This window comes from Lissotriton vulgaris, chromosome 3_2 (genome assembly GCF_964263255.1).
Source record: "Lissotriton vulgaris chromosome 3_2, aLisVul1.2, whole genome shotgun sequence".
Taxonomy (NCBI): domain Eukaryota; kingdom Metazoa; phylum Chordata; class Amphibia; order Caudata; family Salamandridae; genus Lissotriton; species Lissotriton vulgaris.
Window position 1 is genome coordinate 66,817,407 of NC_141690.1, and position 20,537 is coordinate 66,837,943.

The 20,537-nt window shown below is 46.7% G+C and overlaps 1 protein-coding gene across 1 annotated transcript in view; it reads left to right on the forward strand.

Annotated features, from left to right (window-relative positions):
- Positions 1-6,802: 6,802 nt before the first annotated feature.
- ANAPC4 (anaphase promoting complex subunit 4) overlaps positions 6,803-20,537 on the forward strand; it is a 410,841-nt gene continuing 397,106 nt past the window's right edge. The window contains exon 1 of the mRNA XM_086964012.1: positions 6,803-6,989. Coding sequence (XP_086820138.1) covers positions 6,879-6,989 — 111 coding nt within the window. The 5' untranslated portion in view covers positions 6,803-6,878. The remainder of the gene's footprint in view (positions 6,990-20,537) is intronic.

Consider the following 20,537-nt stretch of genomic DNA (forward strand, 5'->3'; position numbering starts at 1 on the left):
GTACGGAGGATTAGCGGCTCGGCGCTCTTTAGGGGAAATTATCCAATAAATGTCAGTTAACCCCACAGTGGCTGCAGCGTCTTCCTTGGGGGTAAATACAACTTTACATATCCATTTCTGATATTGCATGCTAATGCTTTGTAATTCTTAGAAGATGATATTAAAGCATAGGTAACACTGCCTGCTGTGAACCATGCTTAGTGCTACTTCAAAATTTGCAAACATTCGTGACAAGAATTTTCAATTCTATTAAGGACTAGGAGGCGAGGATTATGCTTTCTCATTTCTTTAATGAAATGCTCAGCAGCCAATCAAAAACAAAACTACAAATCCCATGAACACTTGGGAATGACCCTAGAGGAAACACTATATAAGGTCCAAATACTAGTCCTTCTTCCTCTTTCTTTGGGTAAGCAGATCCACATCAAAAAACAATCCCATGTAGAGTAACAGCAGAAGTTCCAAGCAAGCCGCCGAAATCCAAAGGATCTTGTAACAGAAGAGTGAGGTATCCTGGATCCGGGCGCAAGGAGACAGAGAAGACTCTCGAGGCACAGCAACCACATCATTTCTGGTCTGAACCTGTAAAAGATACAGAGCCGTAATATCCCAATAATGGAGAAATTAAAGCAATACAGGGGGGGAAAAAAACAAGGAAAATATATAACTGCAACAGTATGCAAATAATTATACAGTACATAAAAATGCAACATAGTGATAATCAGGGTGGGATAATCCTCGCCTCCTAGTCCTTAATAGAATTGAAAATTCTTGTCACGAATGTTTGCAAATTTTGAATTCTATGTCAGGACAGGAGGCTCCGATTATGCTTGTTCAAAGCTCGTCCACCACAACAGATGCAACAGTAACAATTGGTTTATAGTAAAATTGCTTGAAAACAGAGTCTGAAGACTAGTCTGCAGCTTTCATGATGTCAAACAAAGTAGCACCCATGGAGTAAGCTTTTGAGGCCATTGACCCTCTAGCAGAATGTGCACCAAACACAGAAACATCAATGCCCGCCTCGGACATGAGACAGCGCACCCAGCGAGCTAAAGTAGCCGGTGCAACAGGACGGAAAGGCTTCTGTAAGGCGATCAACAACTGACCCTGCATGTCAGCGCGGAAAGAAGCGGTACTCACCTCGTAATCCTTCAAACACTGGACAACACAAAGATTGGGATGATCCGGAAAAGAAGGATACGTTATGGAGGAAGTGTTGGTTTTAGTCCTCCTAGAGAGAGTGAAAGTAACACCCTCAGGGGTGAAACAGCGACCCGCAAGATCTAAAGCACGAATATCCGAAACACGTTTGCAAGGAACTAGACACAGTAACATGGTCAGTTTTGCAGACAATTGTTTGAGAGATAACAAAAGATTAGTAGGCCAAGCCTCCAAAAACTTTAGAACAATCGAAACATCCCACAAAGACACATATTTCGGTGTGGGAGGCTTCGCGAGGCGAATACCCTTCAGGAGTTTGGAAAGTAAATGGTGTTCACCAACAGGCTTACCATCAATGTGGACATGGCCCGCCGAAATGGCAGAACGAAAACTATTAACGGTCCGATACGCCAAACCAGAAGTGGCCAGAGAGGTCAAAAAATTAATGACTAGACTGATATCCGCTGAAACGGGATCAACCTCCCGTTGAACACACCAATCACTCCAGCGTTTCCAGGCTCCTCGATACCGCTAGTGGGAATTGGGAGACCAGGCGTTACTAATGAAGGTGGCAGCTTCGCTAGAAATGCCTGGGACCGACCAACGATCCCCGAGATTCGCCATGCCATCAACTGTAGAGTGCCGGCGAGAATGAGGGGATGCGGATCTCCGAGAGGATCCTGCAACAGATTCCGCTTCAGGGGAAGAAGGAGGGGAGGAGCACAGCACATTTCCAAGAGAACCGGGAACCACGCTTGAGCTCTCCACAAGGGAGCAATCAGAATCAGCTCCGCTCGAAATCGTTTGGTGTAAGCAAGGACTCTGGGAAGCATCATGAACGGGGGAAATGCATAACAAAGAGTCGACGGCCACTGTTGGAGAAAAGCATCCGTGGCCAGAGCTAAGGGGTCCGGTCTCCAGCTGTAAAACCGGGGAAGCTGTGCATTGAGGCGAGAGGCGAAAAGGTCCAGTTGACACTGGCCCCAAAGCCGAAGAATGGCGCGGAAGACTCGAGGGTGAAGTCTCCAGTCGCTGAAATCCCGAAGATGTCGGGAGTGCCAATCCGCAATCTGATTGTCGCGGCCCGGGAGATACTCTGCAATAACCGTGATCTTCCGGTGGAGGCAAAAATGCCAAAAATCCTTGGCAATCTCCGCTAATATCTTGGACCGTGTCCCGCCCAGTTTGTTGATATAGCGGACTGCTGACACATTGTCCATCCTGAGAAGAATGCAACAATTCGTCTGAATGGGGGAGAAACACCGAATCGCAAAGGAACCCGCTAGGAGTTCCAGACAATTGATATGGAGAGACAACTCCTGGGGAGACCAACGACCCCCTGTCGAAACCGATCCGCATCGGGCTCCCCAAACCCATCGACTGGCATCCGATTCGATCACCAGCTCCGGGGACGACCCGAACAGGGCTCGACCGTTCCAGGCCTCCATGTGATCTAGCCACCACTGCATCTCCATCCGCACCTCCTCTGAGAGAGGAATTTGATCCGAGTAGCGGAGGCCTTTCCGGAGATGCTGAATCTTCAGGCGTTGCATCGCCCGGTAATGTAAAGGACCTGGAAAAATTGCCTGAATGGAGGACGCTAGAAGACCTACCACACGTGCTAACGACCTTAGTGACACAGTCTGTTTGGAAATAACAGACGTCAACTCTCTCTGGATGTAGCGGAGTTTCTGATTGGGCAAGAGAAGCTGACAAGTCAATGAATCTATCTGAAACTCCAGAAAATCGATAGACTGAGTGGGAACCAAAACCGATTTCGGAACATTGACTAGAAAACCCAGAGACTGCAAGAGTGTGATGGACCACTACAGATGTTGCAGAAGCTTGAGAGGGCAATCCGCCATAAAAAGAATGTCATCCAGGTAAATAATCAATCGGACCCCCCTGGAACGAAGATGCTCTACAACTGGCCTCAGCAATTTCGTGAAGCACCATGGTGCTGACGAAAGGCCGAATGGGAGAACCTGATATTCGTACCACTGATTCAGCCATTGAAACTGTAGGAATCTGCGATGGGGCCTGTAAATCGGGATAGATAAATAAGCATCTTTCAGGTCCAGACGGACCATCCAATCCCCTTCCCGTAGGAGATCCCGCAGAAGATGGATACCCTCCATCTTGAAGTGCCTGTAGATCACCCCGCTGTTGAAGTCCTTCAGGTTGAGAACCAGGCGAGACCCGCCTCCTTTTTTCTCGACCAGAAAGACTGAACTGACAAAGCCCTGTGGATGGCGTTGGGTAGGAACAATCGCCCCTTTGCTGAGGAGCACCTCTATCTCCTCCGACAGACAAGTCTGAGAGTGACTGGAAAAAAGCATAGGGGTCGGCAGACGGGTTTGATGTATTGGATGATAGAACTCTATCTTGAACCCTTGAACGGTTTCTAACACCCAAGCATCGTTGGAGATCATGCGCCAATTGTTCAGAAAATATTGCACTCTACCCCCCAACATCACATCGCATGCTTGAATTAGGCTCACCTGTAGCTCCGGAATCTTGATATTGGCCTTGGTGGCCACCAGAACGTCCCTTGCCGTATTGTCCTTTTCCTTTACGGGAAGGATAGAAGTTGGCGCGGGTAGAGTAGCCAGAGTCGTATTGACCACCACGTTGCTGCGAGGCACCCCTCTGGGACTGTTGTTGAGATCCACGGCCGAACGATCGTCCCCTTTGTCGTCCGGCCTTGGTGAAAACCGGACGCATGGCCCGGCGCAAGGACGCCTGCGCTTTATCGATGCCGCTGAAGGCGGACACAAACTTAGTCAGCTCCTTTAAGAAGGGCTGTCCAAACAGAAGGCCCTGCGCTTCTGGACCGGCCTCAGAGGTAGCTAATTCTGCCAATTTTGGATCCAGTTTCAGGAGAATGGATCGACGTCGTTCTGCTGAAATGGCACAATTAACATTTCCAAACATGCATACGGCCCTCTGGGCCCACTCTATGAGTTCGTCAGGATTAACAGTCGCCGAGGCTTCCTTGGCCTTGAAACCCAGGTCTAGGATCTTAGATAGGGGACCCAACATGTCCATTAATTTATCCTGGCAAGACCGCCAGGAGCGGTCCAGGCCCTTCTTCGGATCCTTAGAGTATTTTTTAAGGTAGGTGACCATCATAGGGTCCACCTCCGGAGTCTCTGCAATATGGTCTGCAAGGTCCGGTCTCGGGCACTCCGAGCGAAGCCGAGCTCGGACTGGCGCCTCAAAGGGCTGGCGGACATACGCCTCCAGGTAGGCCGCCACTGCTGGAGCAGGCAACCATGAAGTCGAATTCGGATGAATAATATCCTCCGGTTCGAAATTCAGAAGGGGGGGGCGCTCAGGAGCGTCAACAAAGTGCTCCTTGCGAAGGCGCTTCTTAGGAGGTGAAGTGTCGTGACCTGAGGAGGCCTGCGCATGATCCGAATCCTCCAAGTATTGTGACGCAGAAGTTTTCGATTTTTCTGAAGCCAAAACCTTCGCCAACCGTTGAAAGTCTGATTTATGAGGGTTGTGAGGAGACTTCGCAGACTTCTGGGAAGGTGGCAACCAACCCTGTTGAATAGCATACTCATTCAGGTGACGTTTGAGGGGATTAATAGCCCTAACCAGAGCCTTATTCACCGAAAGTTGAACACCTTTATCTAATTCCTCCACTAGGTTGTATTCCATGGAGTCATCCTCCTCTTCGTCATAAAAGCAGTCATCATCTGCGTCATAGTAATCAGCCATCGCACTAGAGTGCAGAAATTCAATGCCCACAAGATGACTGACTAATTATGGAGTATCAAGGATACAAATAAGGGGGAGTGACAACCCCAAGCAGGCTCACTGAGAAAGGTAAGGACCAAACTCAAAGTAACAAAATTCGAATGTGGAGGGAGATAAGCCTGCCAAACTCACTCTAGGCAGAGCCTATGCACAGAAATAACTACCACAGCACTTTCCTGTGCTCCGGCGTCGACGGGGTCGAAAGTTCAGGGCTGTGGGCGTGAGCGCTGGTGAGAAGCGTTCCTTCACTTGACCGGCGTGAGGCGAACAGCCAGAAACCGGAAACAAACAGTGCGCATGCGCGACGCTGCTGCCTCTGAAACACCGGCTCGAGAGCGCTCGCGCTCTCCCAAGAAGCCGACGACCCCTGCTCCCACTCCACCAAGCAACCGGGCACAACAAAGCGGCCAGGCGCAGGGAGGTGAACACACGCTCCCAGGAAGACACGCCGCAACGGACGCACAAAAGAACGGCACCGAAGCCGAGAAAGGGTACACAAGCGCTGCGCACAGAATATCACAAGCAGCGAAATATAAGGCAAGTGTACACAACAAGTCAACAATAATAATACCAGCAAATGCAATGCAAGAAAGGTAAAGAGACTTAACTGGCTGCGGAGCAGCAAAGAAAGAGGAAGAAGGACTAGTATTTGGACCTTATATAGTGTTTCCTCTAGGGTCATTCCCAAGTGTTCATGGGATTTGTAGTTTTGTTTTTGATTGGCTGCTGAGCATTTCATTAAAGAAATGAGAAAGCATAATCGGAGCCTCCTGTCCTGACATAGAATTTTGGCGTATGAAGCTTTCTCACACCCCACGGATTCCCTAAAAAGCGCTGAATCGGAGGCTTGGTTGCAGTGACACACAACCTCCAGGTAGCACCCCATGAATGTAGCCTTCTCACATTTTCCCTTTCCTTTTAAAAAAACCCAGAACCTGGGGCCTGGCTGCATGACGCACTGCTTCCAGGCAGCACGCTTATATAAGGGCACTAAGTTAGTTTTGCAGCAGTTTTAACATCTTCTTAGTTTCTCCTTGCTCAAATGGGTGCATTTTCTGATATTTACATATGTTTCCCTGTTCTTCGTTGCTTGATTTTGCTCGCACAAAAGTGTTACTCGTAAACGTTGAATGTCACTCATTATTACACTGAAATTCTGAAAATGTCACACATAAGCAATCAGAAACCTTGGCAGCTATGCATGGTATCACTGCTGCAGGAACTCCCGTTTCTCGACCAATAGGAAACAAACGTGGCTGGTCACTGGTAAGTAAGATTAGAGAGGGATATCCTGCCATGCTTTGCAGCTCGAGACAAAGATCCCCATTGCACCTGTCACCCATTCAAACGTTCTTGGTTTGTTAGGACATTTCTGGGTGCGTTTTGGAACTTGACATTTTACGTCTGAAATTTAGGAAGCAATTAAATGATGGCTCTAAAGGAACCAATGACGCCAACTGTCCTGTTTTGGTGCTCAAAGAAGACAAGAAAGAGGAATGCTCATTAGTGGATGTGAAAATATATTCCTGAACGAACTCTCCTCCCTGCCCCTGGTCTCTCATCAGGCCGTCCGTCTCACCACAATCTGCTTCTCTAGCGCACTCACTCTTTCCTCATAACTCTATATGATCTCACTTAAACAGCTCTGCCTGTCTTCACGGCTATCCCACGCTCCCTCATCCTCAGGCTAACCTGGCATCAAAAATCCCCCCACCCTCCACGGCCTCCAGTGCTTTCTTTACTTGTCTGTTTGGGATCCTCGACCCGCCCCTTTACACTCTGCACCAATGATAAACCAAGGAAAGAAGCTGTCACTTGAAGGGGCGGGACTGGGGTTCCACGCACATGTGCTCGCTATGCTAGTGGCAAGTTTTCGTCACGTGACGTGAGCGTCACGGCTACGCTGCTTCCCGTGCCGTAAAGTTGTTGCTAGCTTTGCTGTGCACATCATGCCTGCTTCGTTTCGGCAGGTTGGAGAGAAACAGCTTCCTCATGAGATCGTCTTTATGGCTTGGTCCCCCAAGCGGGATCTCATCGCTCTGGCCAATAAGGTTGGCGAGGTAAGAGACAACTGCCATTTGTTTGGGAGGAGGGAAAAGCGGCAGTGTGTGCTCTCATGCAGTTGAATGGCTGGCCATGCCATCTCGAGGCTGCAGAATGTTAATCAAAGTATACTGGTGGCCCTCAGCATTTTGAAGGGATGCAGCAGTGACGCTACGATTGAACAGCGACTAGTGCACACGCATTTTGACCTAGAGCACGGTTACCTAGGCTTTGGCGGGTAGGGTGACCAACCGTCCGTAAATTTCACGGACAGTCCGTAATTTCGGCCGTCTGTCCGTTGTCCGTGAAGGATTCTTTAACGGACGCCATTTGTCCGTAATTTTAACCGGGCACCGGTCGCACCTCCCTAAAGCCGGCACAGCTTCCACTCATCTCCCTTCTTGACGTGACAAGACGCATTCAGGGCTGTTTGCATCTGAATAGATGCCCCTGGTCTTGAAGCTGCAACCCCCACCCCTCACACCTCCAGCCCTTGATGAGCTGTTAAGAGGTGCTCGAAGGTGACTGAGAGGGGGGGGCTGCAGCTTCAGGAGCAGGGGGCATCTATTCAGATGCAAACAGCCCTGAATGCGTCATGGCTCTGCAATTTGTGAGAGACATTCCCTTTCTGCTCAGGGCCCCAAACCTCCTACAACCGGTCTGGATTACACAGAGGCAGCACGTGGTTCTCTTCACAGAACAGAGCTTAATTACGGTCACTAAATTGTAAACAAACATCGATTCTTCAAACATGAAGTATTTAATATAATAAAATTAAGAAATGGCACAATCGCACCCACACTAACAAAGTATGGAAGACAATCTGTTAAATTCGTTCTCTTGGAGTATCTCCTTTAAGTACTGTACATCACAGTGGGGGATGACAAAAGTAACACTTTGGAAAGAGACCCTGTCTTCTCATTGTCTTGTCCAGGAGGGGGTGAGGAGCCCTACCCCACCCTGGAAGAGACCAAGATGATACTAGAATACCGCATGCCCACCCCTGTGCCCATCCTGGTGGATCCTGGTCCCCCTCCTGCCTATCCTCCCCCAGTGATGTCTCCTGTCCCTCGCCCCCCATCTGTGGTGGATCCTGTCTCTGCCCTGGGTGGCTTCTGTCCCAGTCCAGGAATGGCTCCTGCAGCTCAAAAAGGCTCAGCTCAAAATTAATATGAAAAGGTGGGCGAGTGAGTAAGTGAAGGGATGGGTGGATGGCTGGATGAATTAGTAAAAGGGTGAATGGATGAATGAAAGATTGAATAGATGGATAATAAAAGAGGATGGGTGGATTGATGAGTGAGTGGTGGAAGGATGGAAGGGAGAAAGGGTAAATAGCTGGATGTATGGGCGGAAGGGTAGCTGGATGGGTAAAAGGGTGGATGGATGAGTGAAAGGATGGATGAGTAAAAAGGTGGATGAGTGAGTGGGTGGGTGAATGGATGAGTGAAAAGATGGCTGGATTGATGAATTGTTAAGTGCAAGGGTGAATGGATGGATGGATGAGTGAAAGGGTGGATGTAAGGATGGATGAGTGAGTGAAAGGGATGGTAGATGGACAAAAGGATGAATAGATGAGTGAAGGAGTGAAAGGATAAATGGATGAGAGAATGGATGGATGAGTGATAGGGTCAATGGATGGATTCATGAGTGGATGAGTAGATGGATGGATGGGTGGGTGGATGGATGGATGGAAGGAAGGATGGCTAAGTGAAAGGGTCGATGGAGAGAGAAAGGGAGGATGGATGGATGACTGAAAGGGTGGATGGGAGGGAGGATGAGTGACTGAGTGGATGGATGAGTAAGTGAAAGGATGGCTGGATGGGTGAACGGGTAAATTGCTGGATGGATGAGTGAATGGATGATGGGTAGAAGAGAGGATGAATTAGTGTACAGATGGATAGGGTGAAAGGATGGATGGATAATGGATGGATGAGTGAATGGATGGATGGGTAGAAGAGTGGATGTATGAGTGTACAGATGGCTAGGGTGAAAGGGTGGATGGACGGATAAAGGTTGGATGAAGGGATGGATGAGTGAAAGGATAGATGGAAGGATACATGATGGATAGGTTTGCAAATGGTTGAATATGTTTGGATATGGCTGGGCTTACTTATATACTATTGCGCGACCTCTGATGTGTCTGTAAAACTTATCCAATTGCCCTGAAGTTTTGTCCTGAATTTTGACCTCCTGTCCTGAATTTGTGTCCTGAATTTTGACTCTTTGTCCTGAATTTTTACACTCACCGTCCTGAATTTGCACCAATGCCAGTTGGTCACCCTATTGGCGGGACTGCTCCAAAGAACAGTGACATACTAGGTGGATGTGTGGAAAACCAAAGAACCAATACAAACTCTAATAATTTGTAAATGTCCCCTTTTAGTTTGCTCCAATTTCTCAACCAAGTAGCCATGTTTCATTTTGTTGATTTAAGTCTTCAGTCCTGCATAAGATTGCCTCTTCAGACCTTATCAGCAGGGCTTCAAAGTTTATGTTCTGTGAAGGTCTGAATACAAATGGCATGACAGGCAGAAGGGACTTGTGATCCAGCGAGTTACCAACTTCCAAAACTCTATTACCATATATTCATCTGAGCCCATATACACACTCGCTCATATAGGCTGGTTATCACCGCTGGGGGTACATTTTTTTTATAAATGCTTTAATTAGGATCAGTTACCTATATCATCTAACTAATCTTTTCACTGATCAAAAAGCCTTTTCCTTTAGTCTATGGACCTGTTTAGTTGGAATTAGTTGATGGTGATACGACATAGGTTCATTTATCTTTTATTTTATTAAATAACCAGAGACTCAGGAAAAGTTTAAATGTTTTATCTTAAAATCATATGAGCCAAACAAATTACAGTATGAACTCCATCTCTCCGAGGAAGTAAGATCAGATTACCCAATTCTAGTATTCTATTTCATTAAGATTTTCACAACAACAGTACCTCAGGAAAAAGAGGATAGAGGGAGCAGCACATTGACACGATACACAGAAATATATTTACCTAGGATGGTGTGGATATCAGACCCCTCTGGCCAAGAGATTAATGGGTCCTGTGGAAAAGATCAGGTGACAGGGACTTCAGGATAGATGACCTCTTCTGGATTCGAGACCTGCGTCTCACCCCTCTGACACTAACTTCCTCCTCGATCCTTCTGCGATCGTCTTCTAATTAGACTACCTCCTCGATTCTTCTGAGATAGTCTTCTAATTATATTACCTCCTCGATTATTTAGTGATCTTCTAATTATTTGTCTTTAAAATTCTAAGTCTGCTGCTTCAAATATTCGATCAGCATTCGGACAGCATCCCGGTCTCTCAGCGTTGTCTAGCTGCGACTGTGCACTGTTCTAACTAAACTACCTCAATTATACCTTTCTAATGGCATGTACCACCCCTAAATGTTTCAACTTTATGAAACTCCTACTTCTCATTGGATAAGCTAAGGGGATGATCATCACACCATGCTGAGTTTTAATAATTTTCTTTAGTTCTTTGTTTAATGTTCCCGCCCATTAATTTGTTTTCCCAAGCTTTATTTCCCACCAACACAATTTTTATCAACAATAATGTATACATTTTACAGTTGTCCATTGAGTTTTCAGGATGTCCAGCTGGTTCCCAGGACATGTACCAAGAACAGCCTTGGATGGGTTTCAAGATTTGACATCACTGCGTCTGGCTTGTCAACATTTCGCCTGCGTGAGGAGTCATGTGCAGTGTAGACTTTTAGCATTGTTCAGACGCCCAAATACGAACTAATAGAGAGGTCAAAAGAAAAAGTATTAATTTCGAAATAAAATGATTTCACTGTATACCACCTATCTCTACTCTAATCCCATTTGCTTATAAAGACTCTCCCTGCATTAGCATCTAGTATATAACTCCTTTTAATTTCAGCAAAGCAGATGCTTAGCATTTGAGTTCCCAAGCAGGCATTTTAGATGCATTTGCATAGTTGCAGAATTTTTCCCTCCAAGCGTAAAGACGTCATTCTGCGTAGACTCAATTGACGCATGCGCAGTACAGTTTCCCGCGTTAGTAGCCATTTTAAGTTCCACTTGGGTTACTTGTCAGTAAAACACATATGCAAGCGTCATCTAGCTAAAAATATATGTCATGGGTGCATATTAGTATCACAATACATTATTAATACTACGTTACGGGTGTATATGAGAGGATTGCGTCTGAGCAAGTCTCTTTTATAGGAGTCCTTGCTCCATCACTAGCTGTGCCTATCAGCGTGAGGGAGAATGAGTAAATGTCACCTGAAATCCCACAAGATGCCGTAGAATGTCCGGCAGCCACAAGCTGTGCCACTCATCGCCAAAAACTGTGCAGGGAGGTAGAGCTCGCCGATTCAGGGTCACGCCGAAATGATGAAGTGTTTCATGACAACCACCAGCTGTGCCTGTCCGCACGACTTCACCCGAAGAGCAGCATTTGACAAGCACAAGCTGTTCCTGTAAGAGCAACTTCACCGCAGGGGCAAGCTAGTAGATGGAGGGCAGGATCCTGGTGCAGCACTTGCTGACAGGGATCGGGGCCTGAAGGTCGGTGTTCCAGTCGAAGACTATGAGGCACCCTTCTCCCTGTTGGCCTCGTCCAGCCGGGCAGGGTTACACTTAAATCGATTGAGGAGACGCCCAATTCGCATGCGTCTATGTGAGAGAAGGCGTTGAGAAGAGGAGGCTCCTCCGCTCAGAAGACTTCAGAGTGGTGCGAAATGGCAGGACAAGCAACCACGCAACTGGCACACTGCCCCCTTAAATCCTCATAATCTCTGAAGTTGGCGGACGGCCTAGTTAAGTCCTTGAAGCCGATCCTTGACAGGGGAAGCGGTCACAGTGCCAACAGCATGAAAAAGGAAGGCAGCACCGCCCACACCTGATTTCCTTGAGCCGAAGCAGCCGCTGCTCTAGACCCTTAGCTTGCAGCTAGAACATTAATTAAAAAAATTAATTATGTGCTTATATAGCGCAGGAATCACTCCCGAAGGGGTACCTCCGCGCTTCGACCGCTGCGAAACCCTTCCTGGCTTCCCTGAGAGATGGTCCCTTAATGGGTATCTCCAGGGTGAGACCAGGCATCCCCGGCGGTCTGGGGGGGCCGTTAGTGAAGATGAGGCAAGCTAGTGCCCAGAGTTGCCGAGTGTGTTCGCTGATCAGAGTGGGCACCGAGGCGAGAGAATTATCGAGTCCGCTGACCCTGGTCCAGAAACCTGCCGCGTCGGGAATCGAACCCTGGTCCCGGGCCGTCCTCTGCTCTCGGGTCTGCCCCCTCTAACCAGTGAGCCACACTACTTCACTCACACATTTGAGGCAGACTTAAGCTCAGCAGCCAGCCGAACAAATTAACAGCTCACCTAAGCATCTCAAGTAGGAAGGGTAAACACCTACAGAGAAAGAAGTTGAAAACAGTACCTTAGAACATAGATTTACACAGCATGTGACGAGTGGAAAATATAAAAGTGGAGGAGGCGGTCATTGCCACCTTTTTACAATACTAATTTAGTCGCCAGTGTAGTGAAGTGTGTCCTGTTGATGGAAGAAGTACGAACTCCAAAGTAGGTTCTGAATAATCTTTATTGATCGTCTCCATTGCTCCACACCTGTCACAGCCTGCTTGCCTCACAGGAACACTCAATATTCTAAGGCAAGCTTCGGAACCAACAGTAGGAACATTCTACTGACTACAGGGGAGAAGGAAGGTACCAAATGGGGGGATTCTAAATTACTGCAGTATTGTATTGAAGCGTTTATATAACACTTACTACTTCTTTGCGGGGCACTAAAACGCTTGCTTACAAGTGCTTCAAGCAAAGGCACAACGAGACACGCACTGTGGATGGGTGTTAACTGTTCAATCATTTGATGCTGGGATAAATCTCCATGTAATGGGGAGGAGCTATTCTTAGACCCAATACAAGAAAGTAGAATAACAAATTCCACATTTTAACCCTTTGGGTGCTCATGATTGAATGGTTCCGGCATGAGCACCAGTTCTCCTGTGCTCATGACGGAACCATTCAGTCATGAGTACAGGCAAGGAATATCGATTTCCCATTTTTTTTTTTTTTTGCCTTGGGAGGTGGGGAAGAGCCTCTCTAACCTCCCGAGGCCTATTAGGGGTTTTCATTGTAATGACTATCGCGTGCATGGTGCGCTGTCGTCATTATAATGAAAACGAAACTGAATCAGTTTCACAGTTTCAGTGCTTGTGGGGCTATCTCAGGCCCCGCGCACCAAAACACATAGGAGAGGTATTGTTGGAAAGGGTAGAATCTCCCTTTTCAATGGTACCCATCCCTAGTGGATCGCTGTTTGGAGATCACCCCAGGAGGGCGATCCCCTAGCAGGGATCCACCCACTAGCACCAGGGAGGGGGGGAGCAGCCCCTTGGGCAAGGGCCTTTGCTCCCCCCATAGATTTTTGCCAGAGACAGTCTTTCTGCCCCCTCTTAGAGAGCAGACGGGGTCAGTATCACCTCAGACGCCAGGGATTTTTCTTTATAAAGTTCGGGGCGGGGGCTGCCAATTCCCCCCCTCCCCCCCCCCCCCCAAAAAAAAGCCACTATCTCCCCCCCCCCCCCCCCCCGGCAGGAAGCAGATAGGGAAAGTAACCCCTGATCTCCCCCCCCCACCACAGAAAGCCCCCAAGGCACCAATGGATTTTGTTTTATATATGTAAACAATTGCCACAGTCGTTCTGCCTCCCCTCCCCCCCCGCCTCCCCCGGAAGGCAGATGAGACCAAAAGCCCCTTGTATGCCTCCGGGGGGGGGGGCAGAATCCTCAATAGGCATTAGGGAACACTGTTCCCACCAACCTGCGTGGGCGCGCGCGCACGATGGTCACCCGGAGCGCGCAGTGTCCTGGATTTAGCGCGCACACAGTTCACAGACATCCCTACGAGACAGGTTGCCCTGCTGCTTTTAAAACTCGAGCGGCGCGAAATCCAGGCGGGAGGCAGAGTGTTGCACGCAAAGCCCATTGTGCTCAAAGTGCATCAGCTTACGCCCCTCTCTACACCCCCACCGTCCTGTGTGGGCCCCCGGGCTGAGACAGCTTCGCGGGCACACAACAGCCGACCGAGTACTTTGTGGGTCTTTAAAAGACCATTTGCAGGTTAATGACTCTATTCTTACTGAGCAACTTGCCAAGAGATTATAGGATAACTGGCTAATCAGCAAGGCATCCGTAGCAAATTTTCTCTAATTCTCCAATTACAGTAGACATTTTTTTTGTACAAATTTTTAGTTCAGGTAATAGATGCACCTTACAGGAAACAGTTTAATCTTAAAAGAAATAACATGCGGACAGGATTAGTTGCTGAGATTAACAGGTGACCTGATTTCCTCTGATGCGTTTTAGGAGAAGAGTAATGCTGTGCGGATTTCGTAGGGTGTAAAAACACGGATCCAAGAATGTCTTTCAAGTTGATTTTACTTTTCATTGAGTGGAATCAAGGTGGCATAGATAGTTGTTTTCCCATTCAACAGTGAGCTGGGGAGAGATATTATGATCCGAACTGTGAGACTGCTTTCAGTGCCTGACATAGAAGGGTTCAGAAGAGGATAATTAAAAACCTACACAAGAAAAGTAAATTGATCCTATGCAAATGGAAACCTAAGTAGAGTGGATCCAGTGTGCATAGTGTGTGTCAAGGCAGTGTGATGGAAGCTCTGGAAAGATCAGTTCTGTCTGCTCATACTCTTGGGGTCTCCATCTGTGGGAGATTGGTAATATAAGTTAACTACTCGCGTTCCTTTAAAATCAAGGGCTGCTTTGCCTAGTCGCTGCCAAACCCAAATAAAGTACAATTTCTTCAATCTACTAAAACCAGCAAAGTCACCACTGATTAACAGCGAAGCATAGGTGGTTACTATGATACCACAGCAGGAATTTCGAAAACGCATCCTGGGAAAGAAGTGCTGATGTTAGTGTTTTTCCTCCGAGATGAGGGAATGGTCTTTATGGGTCCTAGTCACTACTGACCTAATTTATGGGGTTTTGACATAGGGAAGCGCAGCAAGCCTTCCTGCTGCGCTTCCCTACGGCAAAAGAAAAGGGCAGGAATGCGCCGTATCTATAAGATACAGCGCATTCCTGTCCTTTTTCCCTGCGCTGGCGCACAATGGGTAGCCGTGCACCAATGCAGGCCCCTTTGCACAATGGTGCAAGGGTGCCTGCGTTGCGGGGATGATTCCTTTCTGTACAATAATAATCACAAGAGGCTTTTCCTCTTTCTATGTGTGCTGCAGAACACCGCACACATAGAAAAAGGAAAAACGAGGAGAAATAAAGATATTTCTCCCTGTTGCGCCTCCCTTACGCCTCCCCTGGGGAGGCATAAGCTTTTGGCACTACCTCAGTTTTACGATTTCTCGTAAATCTGGGGCAGTGTCAAAAGGCCATGGTTGTTGCTGGGAACACCCCAGCAACACCCATTGCACGCCCCTTTAACGCAGAACACCGCGGCAAAGAGACTGATATTTATCAGCTAGCATTAAGCCAAAAAAAGTGGCTTACCGCTGCCTGATAAATATCACGTTCCGATGGCGCAAGGGCCTCATAAATGAGGCCCTACGTTTCTGGTGTGACTGGAACTTTCTCTTATTTGGCTGAAACAGTATGGTAGCAAACTATGGCTGGCTTGATTAAGGGCAGTATAAACGTATTATCTTACAAAATATCAGAATGTACACAACAGGCCTCATTTATGAGGCTGTGCGTCACTTTTACGCCACCGGTGCCTCACTTTTTGTTACGCATCAGTGGCGTAAAAACTACGCCATGTTGTGCCATAGTTACAAAGTGACGCATCTAGGTAGGTGTGTCTCTTTGTAAACCCCTGCGCCACATTATACCTGCGCCAGGTATAATGTATGAAGGGGAGCGTATTGACGCAAGAAAGGGTCATGGAAGTGACGCAGTGAAATCTGAGATTTCACTGCGCCACTTCCAGGACTCAAATTCACCAAATTCTTACGCCTGCCTCACAGCAGGCGTAAAACTGACGCATGTCCTTTCACATGGGGCTTGCCCCATGTGAAAGGACACATTGCTGGAGTTGCATCACTATTGTGACACACTCCAGCAATGCGTCACTTTTGCACCAATAGATACGTCAGAAATACTGACGTATTTGTAACTCCTTGCGACATGATGTGTCATACTGTAAATATGACGCATCATTGGTGTCCAAGGAGGGCGCAATGAAAAGTGACGCATCATTGTTTTCACGCAGCGATGCGTCACTTTTCATAAATGAGGCCCACCATCTTTTGGCTTTGGTGTAGTCGACATAACTTGGCATTCTTTACTGCACGAACATATCAAGCTAACATAAGTGTAAGGGTACTGGCACTCAGGGCTGTTCTTGCCAAGATGTTTTGTGCAACAACTAAGCTGTTTGAATGGCTACTCACATTCGCTCATTCATTGAATGTTTTAGTTCTTTTCTAGACAATGCATGTCTCTGCAAGGCTTTTCTTTACTATGATCCCCAAAATAACCCTTTTTAGACTCTCTCCTATTCTACCCCTCCTTGCATCATTTGACACCTCTTTTACTATACTGATCCCCTAAAACAAACCTTTCTAAACTCTTCCCTCTGACTCCTCCCCTCCCAAACTCCCTTTTTACTCATCCCTTTATGGGCTTCTTGAATAGCATGCGTCAACACCCCATCAGGGCTAACAAGCGCTATATAAATACAAGACTGTTTCCTCCTCTATCCTTCTGCTATCATTCCAAACCCAAATAACTGACTAACCTATCCACCACTTAAAATGTACTTGCATGTTTCACTATACTAATTCAACACTAATCCTCTATGGGTCCCGGAGTAGTGTGCTACTTGCCGAAAAAGTGCTTCGACGCCTGGTCAGGGGTAGTAAGCGCTACATAAATGCAATTACAATACAATACAATAAGGAATCCTTTCTCTGTGAATACTTCAGTGCTCTCTCACTTCATGTAAGTCGGTGAGCAGGAATCTCTGCCAAAAACAAAACTGCCTAATAACATTCATGCTGTTTCATTTACAAAATGTCCTACTTGCGCCCTCTTTACAAAAATACAGCCTAACTAAAATGCCTTTCTTCGTCATCGTGCCAGCAGGGCTGAGAGCAAAACATCATTGAAGGGCAAATTAACTGACAGCACTTGGTGACAAATCTGCATTTGTATTAAAGGAAAGACTGTCTCTGGTCATAGGCGGAAATCGTTAAGGCATATTTTAAAACGGATCAAGCGCAGCTTTTTTGTGTGTAGTTTGCGAGGTTTGTCCCACGGGCAACTGAATGACTCGGTTGAACAGACGCTACAAACAGAAACTTGAAAATGGCACTTATACACAGACAAACAAGCAAAGGCTGAAGGTCTGGCTTGCTATTTACTGTGCTTATAGAAACTGTTTAATATTGTAAATCAATTTATAAACTAAAATAAAGAGAGAGTAGTGGAAGAGCACAATAGGGGAGGAAACTGTGTGGCAGTAGTGTCTGCTTCCGGGCGGGGGATCTGGGGGGGGGGGGGTTCAATAAACAAAAAAAAACCACTTACCTTTAACGGCCTGCTGGCTGCCTCCTCTCTTGCCTCCTCTGCCCTCTTCCTTTCTGCAGGAAGCACCCGGCACACAGGGGCTCCCCATAGCCAATAACAACACTGCCATGAAGCGTTGTGATCACTGTTCCCACTAAGCTGCGCACACAATGGTCACCCAGAATGCGCAGTGTCCTGGATTTAGTGCGCACACTGAGACATCCCTACGAGACGGTTCGTGCCGGCGCTTTTAAAACCCGAGCAGCAGGAAATCCAGGCGGGAGGCAGAGGAAGAGACATGGTGTTGCAGGCGCGCAAAGCCCATTGTGCTGGAAGGGCTTCAGCCCACCCCCCCTGTCGTGTGTGGACCCCCGGGCTGAGACAGCTTCCTGGGCACAAAACAGCCACACCCGAGTACTTCACGAGTCTTTAAAAGACCATTTGCAGGTTAATGAGCTTTGTCGTTTTTTCACCCCTTCTTAGAGTACTACATCTCCACACTTCCTACTGCTGGAAGAATTAACCCCCCACCGAAATTTGGCTCTAGTTGCTCTTCTGGTGCTTTGTAAGGGGAGGGGGGAGAGCATCATTAAGTGGAGAGAACAGAGGCATACAGTGAGGTTTTTACAGGGGCTGTGAAGCCATGAAGTTCTCCCCCTAAGCCTCCCTCCCTTGCCTGCTTTTGCTTGGTTTATCTTGGGAGAGCAGCGTGCAGTGAGTGAAGACGCAGAGGTACGGAAGTCTACATCTGTGGGAAGCCGGTGAGTGCTCAGGGTTGGAACATGGTGCTCAACCCTGAATTGCTTGAGGCTGAATTACTGAATCGTTCTGCAATGAAATGCCCTGAGATTCTTGTGGCCCAGTTCACCGTCTTGAACGAAATTGAAATTGAAGTTCAGAACTCAAGAATCCTGAAAAGGGACTGCAGTAGGGTGGATGCTAGTGTAGCCATATTGAGTTAAGTGCGACCTCGTTGAGATGGCCCCACAAGGTTAGTGAGCTCAGTGCTTGCTCCCCCATGACATATCAAACATACCAAAAACATTTGAAGTTCCTGTTATTAAGATTGCAATACAGGCTTGACTAATCAAGGGAACCATGGTGCCTACAAGAAAAATGAAATCTGGTAAGATCGGACAACAGGCTGCACAGAAATGATTGAATCAAAAAAAGATCGCATGAAAAGCCCAGACAGACATTGTGCCAGATAACACGACTAAAGCAAGTGAAGGCCATAGCAATCCTTTGATATCGCCAATACAGACATTTGGGAAAATGAACCATTGCTGTAAATTTATGTTTTTAAAAGACTCCGCAGCAGTCATTTATTCAACAACAGAAAATATTGCAGAACTGCCAATCCACTCATTCCTCAAAAGTCAGATTCACTATTAAATCCATATCAGAGGTCCAGCATAAGTCCATCTATGAATTCAAAAGTACCTGCTCCTGGAAATAGTGAAATGTCAGTGGATAAAGTTATCACGATATAGGCCAGGTACATGTACCAAGTTATTCTCGTTCAATGCCAAGACCTCACCCAAACAAGCACTATCCGCATACAAACAACTCCATCATTGACTCTGTAGAGGAAGCGGAGAACTCCTGGCTGCACTCAATTTTACTATGTAAATGACCATCAATCTGGTTGATGATCCTGTAGAGCATGAGCAATCTGCTACTTAAATCTCAGATTCATCTGAGCAATTAACCCAAGAAGAGCTAATTAAAGAACCTAAGTCTGCAGTTAGCGACCGAGTAACATTAACTCTGCCACAGCCAGAAGACATCAACGGAAATACATTTGATGGCCCTTCGTTGAATGCAATTGTGAAAGTAAAGACCCCACATACTGTTGTCTTTACTAATAAGAATGTATTTCTACCCAAACCAACCCTTTTTACCATCATTAGTATAGTGTAAGAAAAGGAAAAAAAACATAATTCTTTAACCTATACCATGCAGTTTGCAAGCAGCTCTTTGACACTTCATAGGTTACTGTCCTATATCATAATTGTAACTCATGAACTGCAAGTAACAAAAGGTTCTCTACAACAAAAGCAGTAACCTACTGAGCTATCCACATAAAATACAGCTCTTTTATGTGTATGGTACACATTTTTGTAACAGGCATATTAACCCTCTGTGCTACTTTATGATGAGTCAAAACTGCACCCAGACAAACATCTCTCTCTAGCAGAAACCTCCTTTACCTTGCAGTCTCAACAATGACCAGCCTTTGCAAAGCATTTACTACCTAGACTGCGACTTTACCACAAGTTACTTTAACCCAGAAGTTGTTACGATGACTTGCTGTAGGGGACTCGTTTTTGGACTGGTGACAAACTATCTCTGATGGGATATCCAGACATTACTACGTAGATTGCACGTCTAATTGTAAATATGTTATGTGTAATTGTGTATATATGTGATCTTGTATAAGATCTCAGTCCTTGAGCCAAGGATCTTCAGTAAAATCTTATTTTGATACCACCATTGGAGTCCTGTACATTTCTAAACCCAAAGTGTAACCAATTCATGTAAGTGCGTGTATATCTAAATTGAAAACCTGCCTTAAGACACTTCCAGGGTGGCAGAAAGACCACTAGGCACAAACTTGTTTTTAGCAATGTGCCTACCTGTGGATTTTGGGCCCTAGCACAGCCGGCACATAGGGAAACCTAGCAAACCTGTACATTTTTTAAAAACTAGACACCAAGGGGAATCCAGGATGGTTTGACTTGTGTGCTTCTCACCCGGTTCTGTTACCAAGAATCCCTTGCAAACCTCAAACTTAGTTTAAAAAAAAAAAACATTTGCCTCACATTTCTGTGATGGGAAATTCTGGTATCTGCTTCGATCCACAAAATGACTGTACGGAGGAGACATCAAAATGACCTATCACAAAATAACCTGGTTTTGCATGGGGGGGGGGGTCACCTGAGTTTTTGCCCCCAGGCTTGGCGGCCATCTTGGGAAACCCACCAAACCCACAAATTTATAAAAGCTA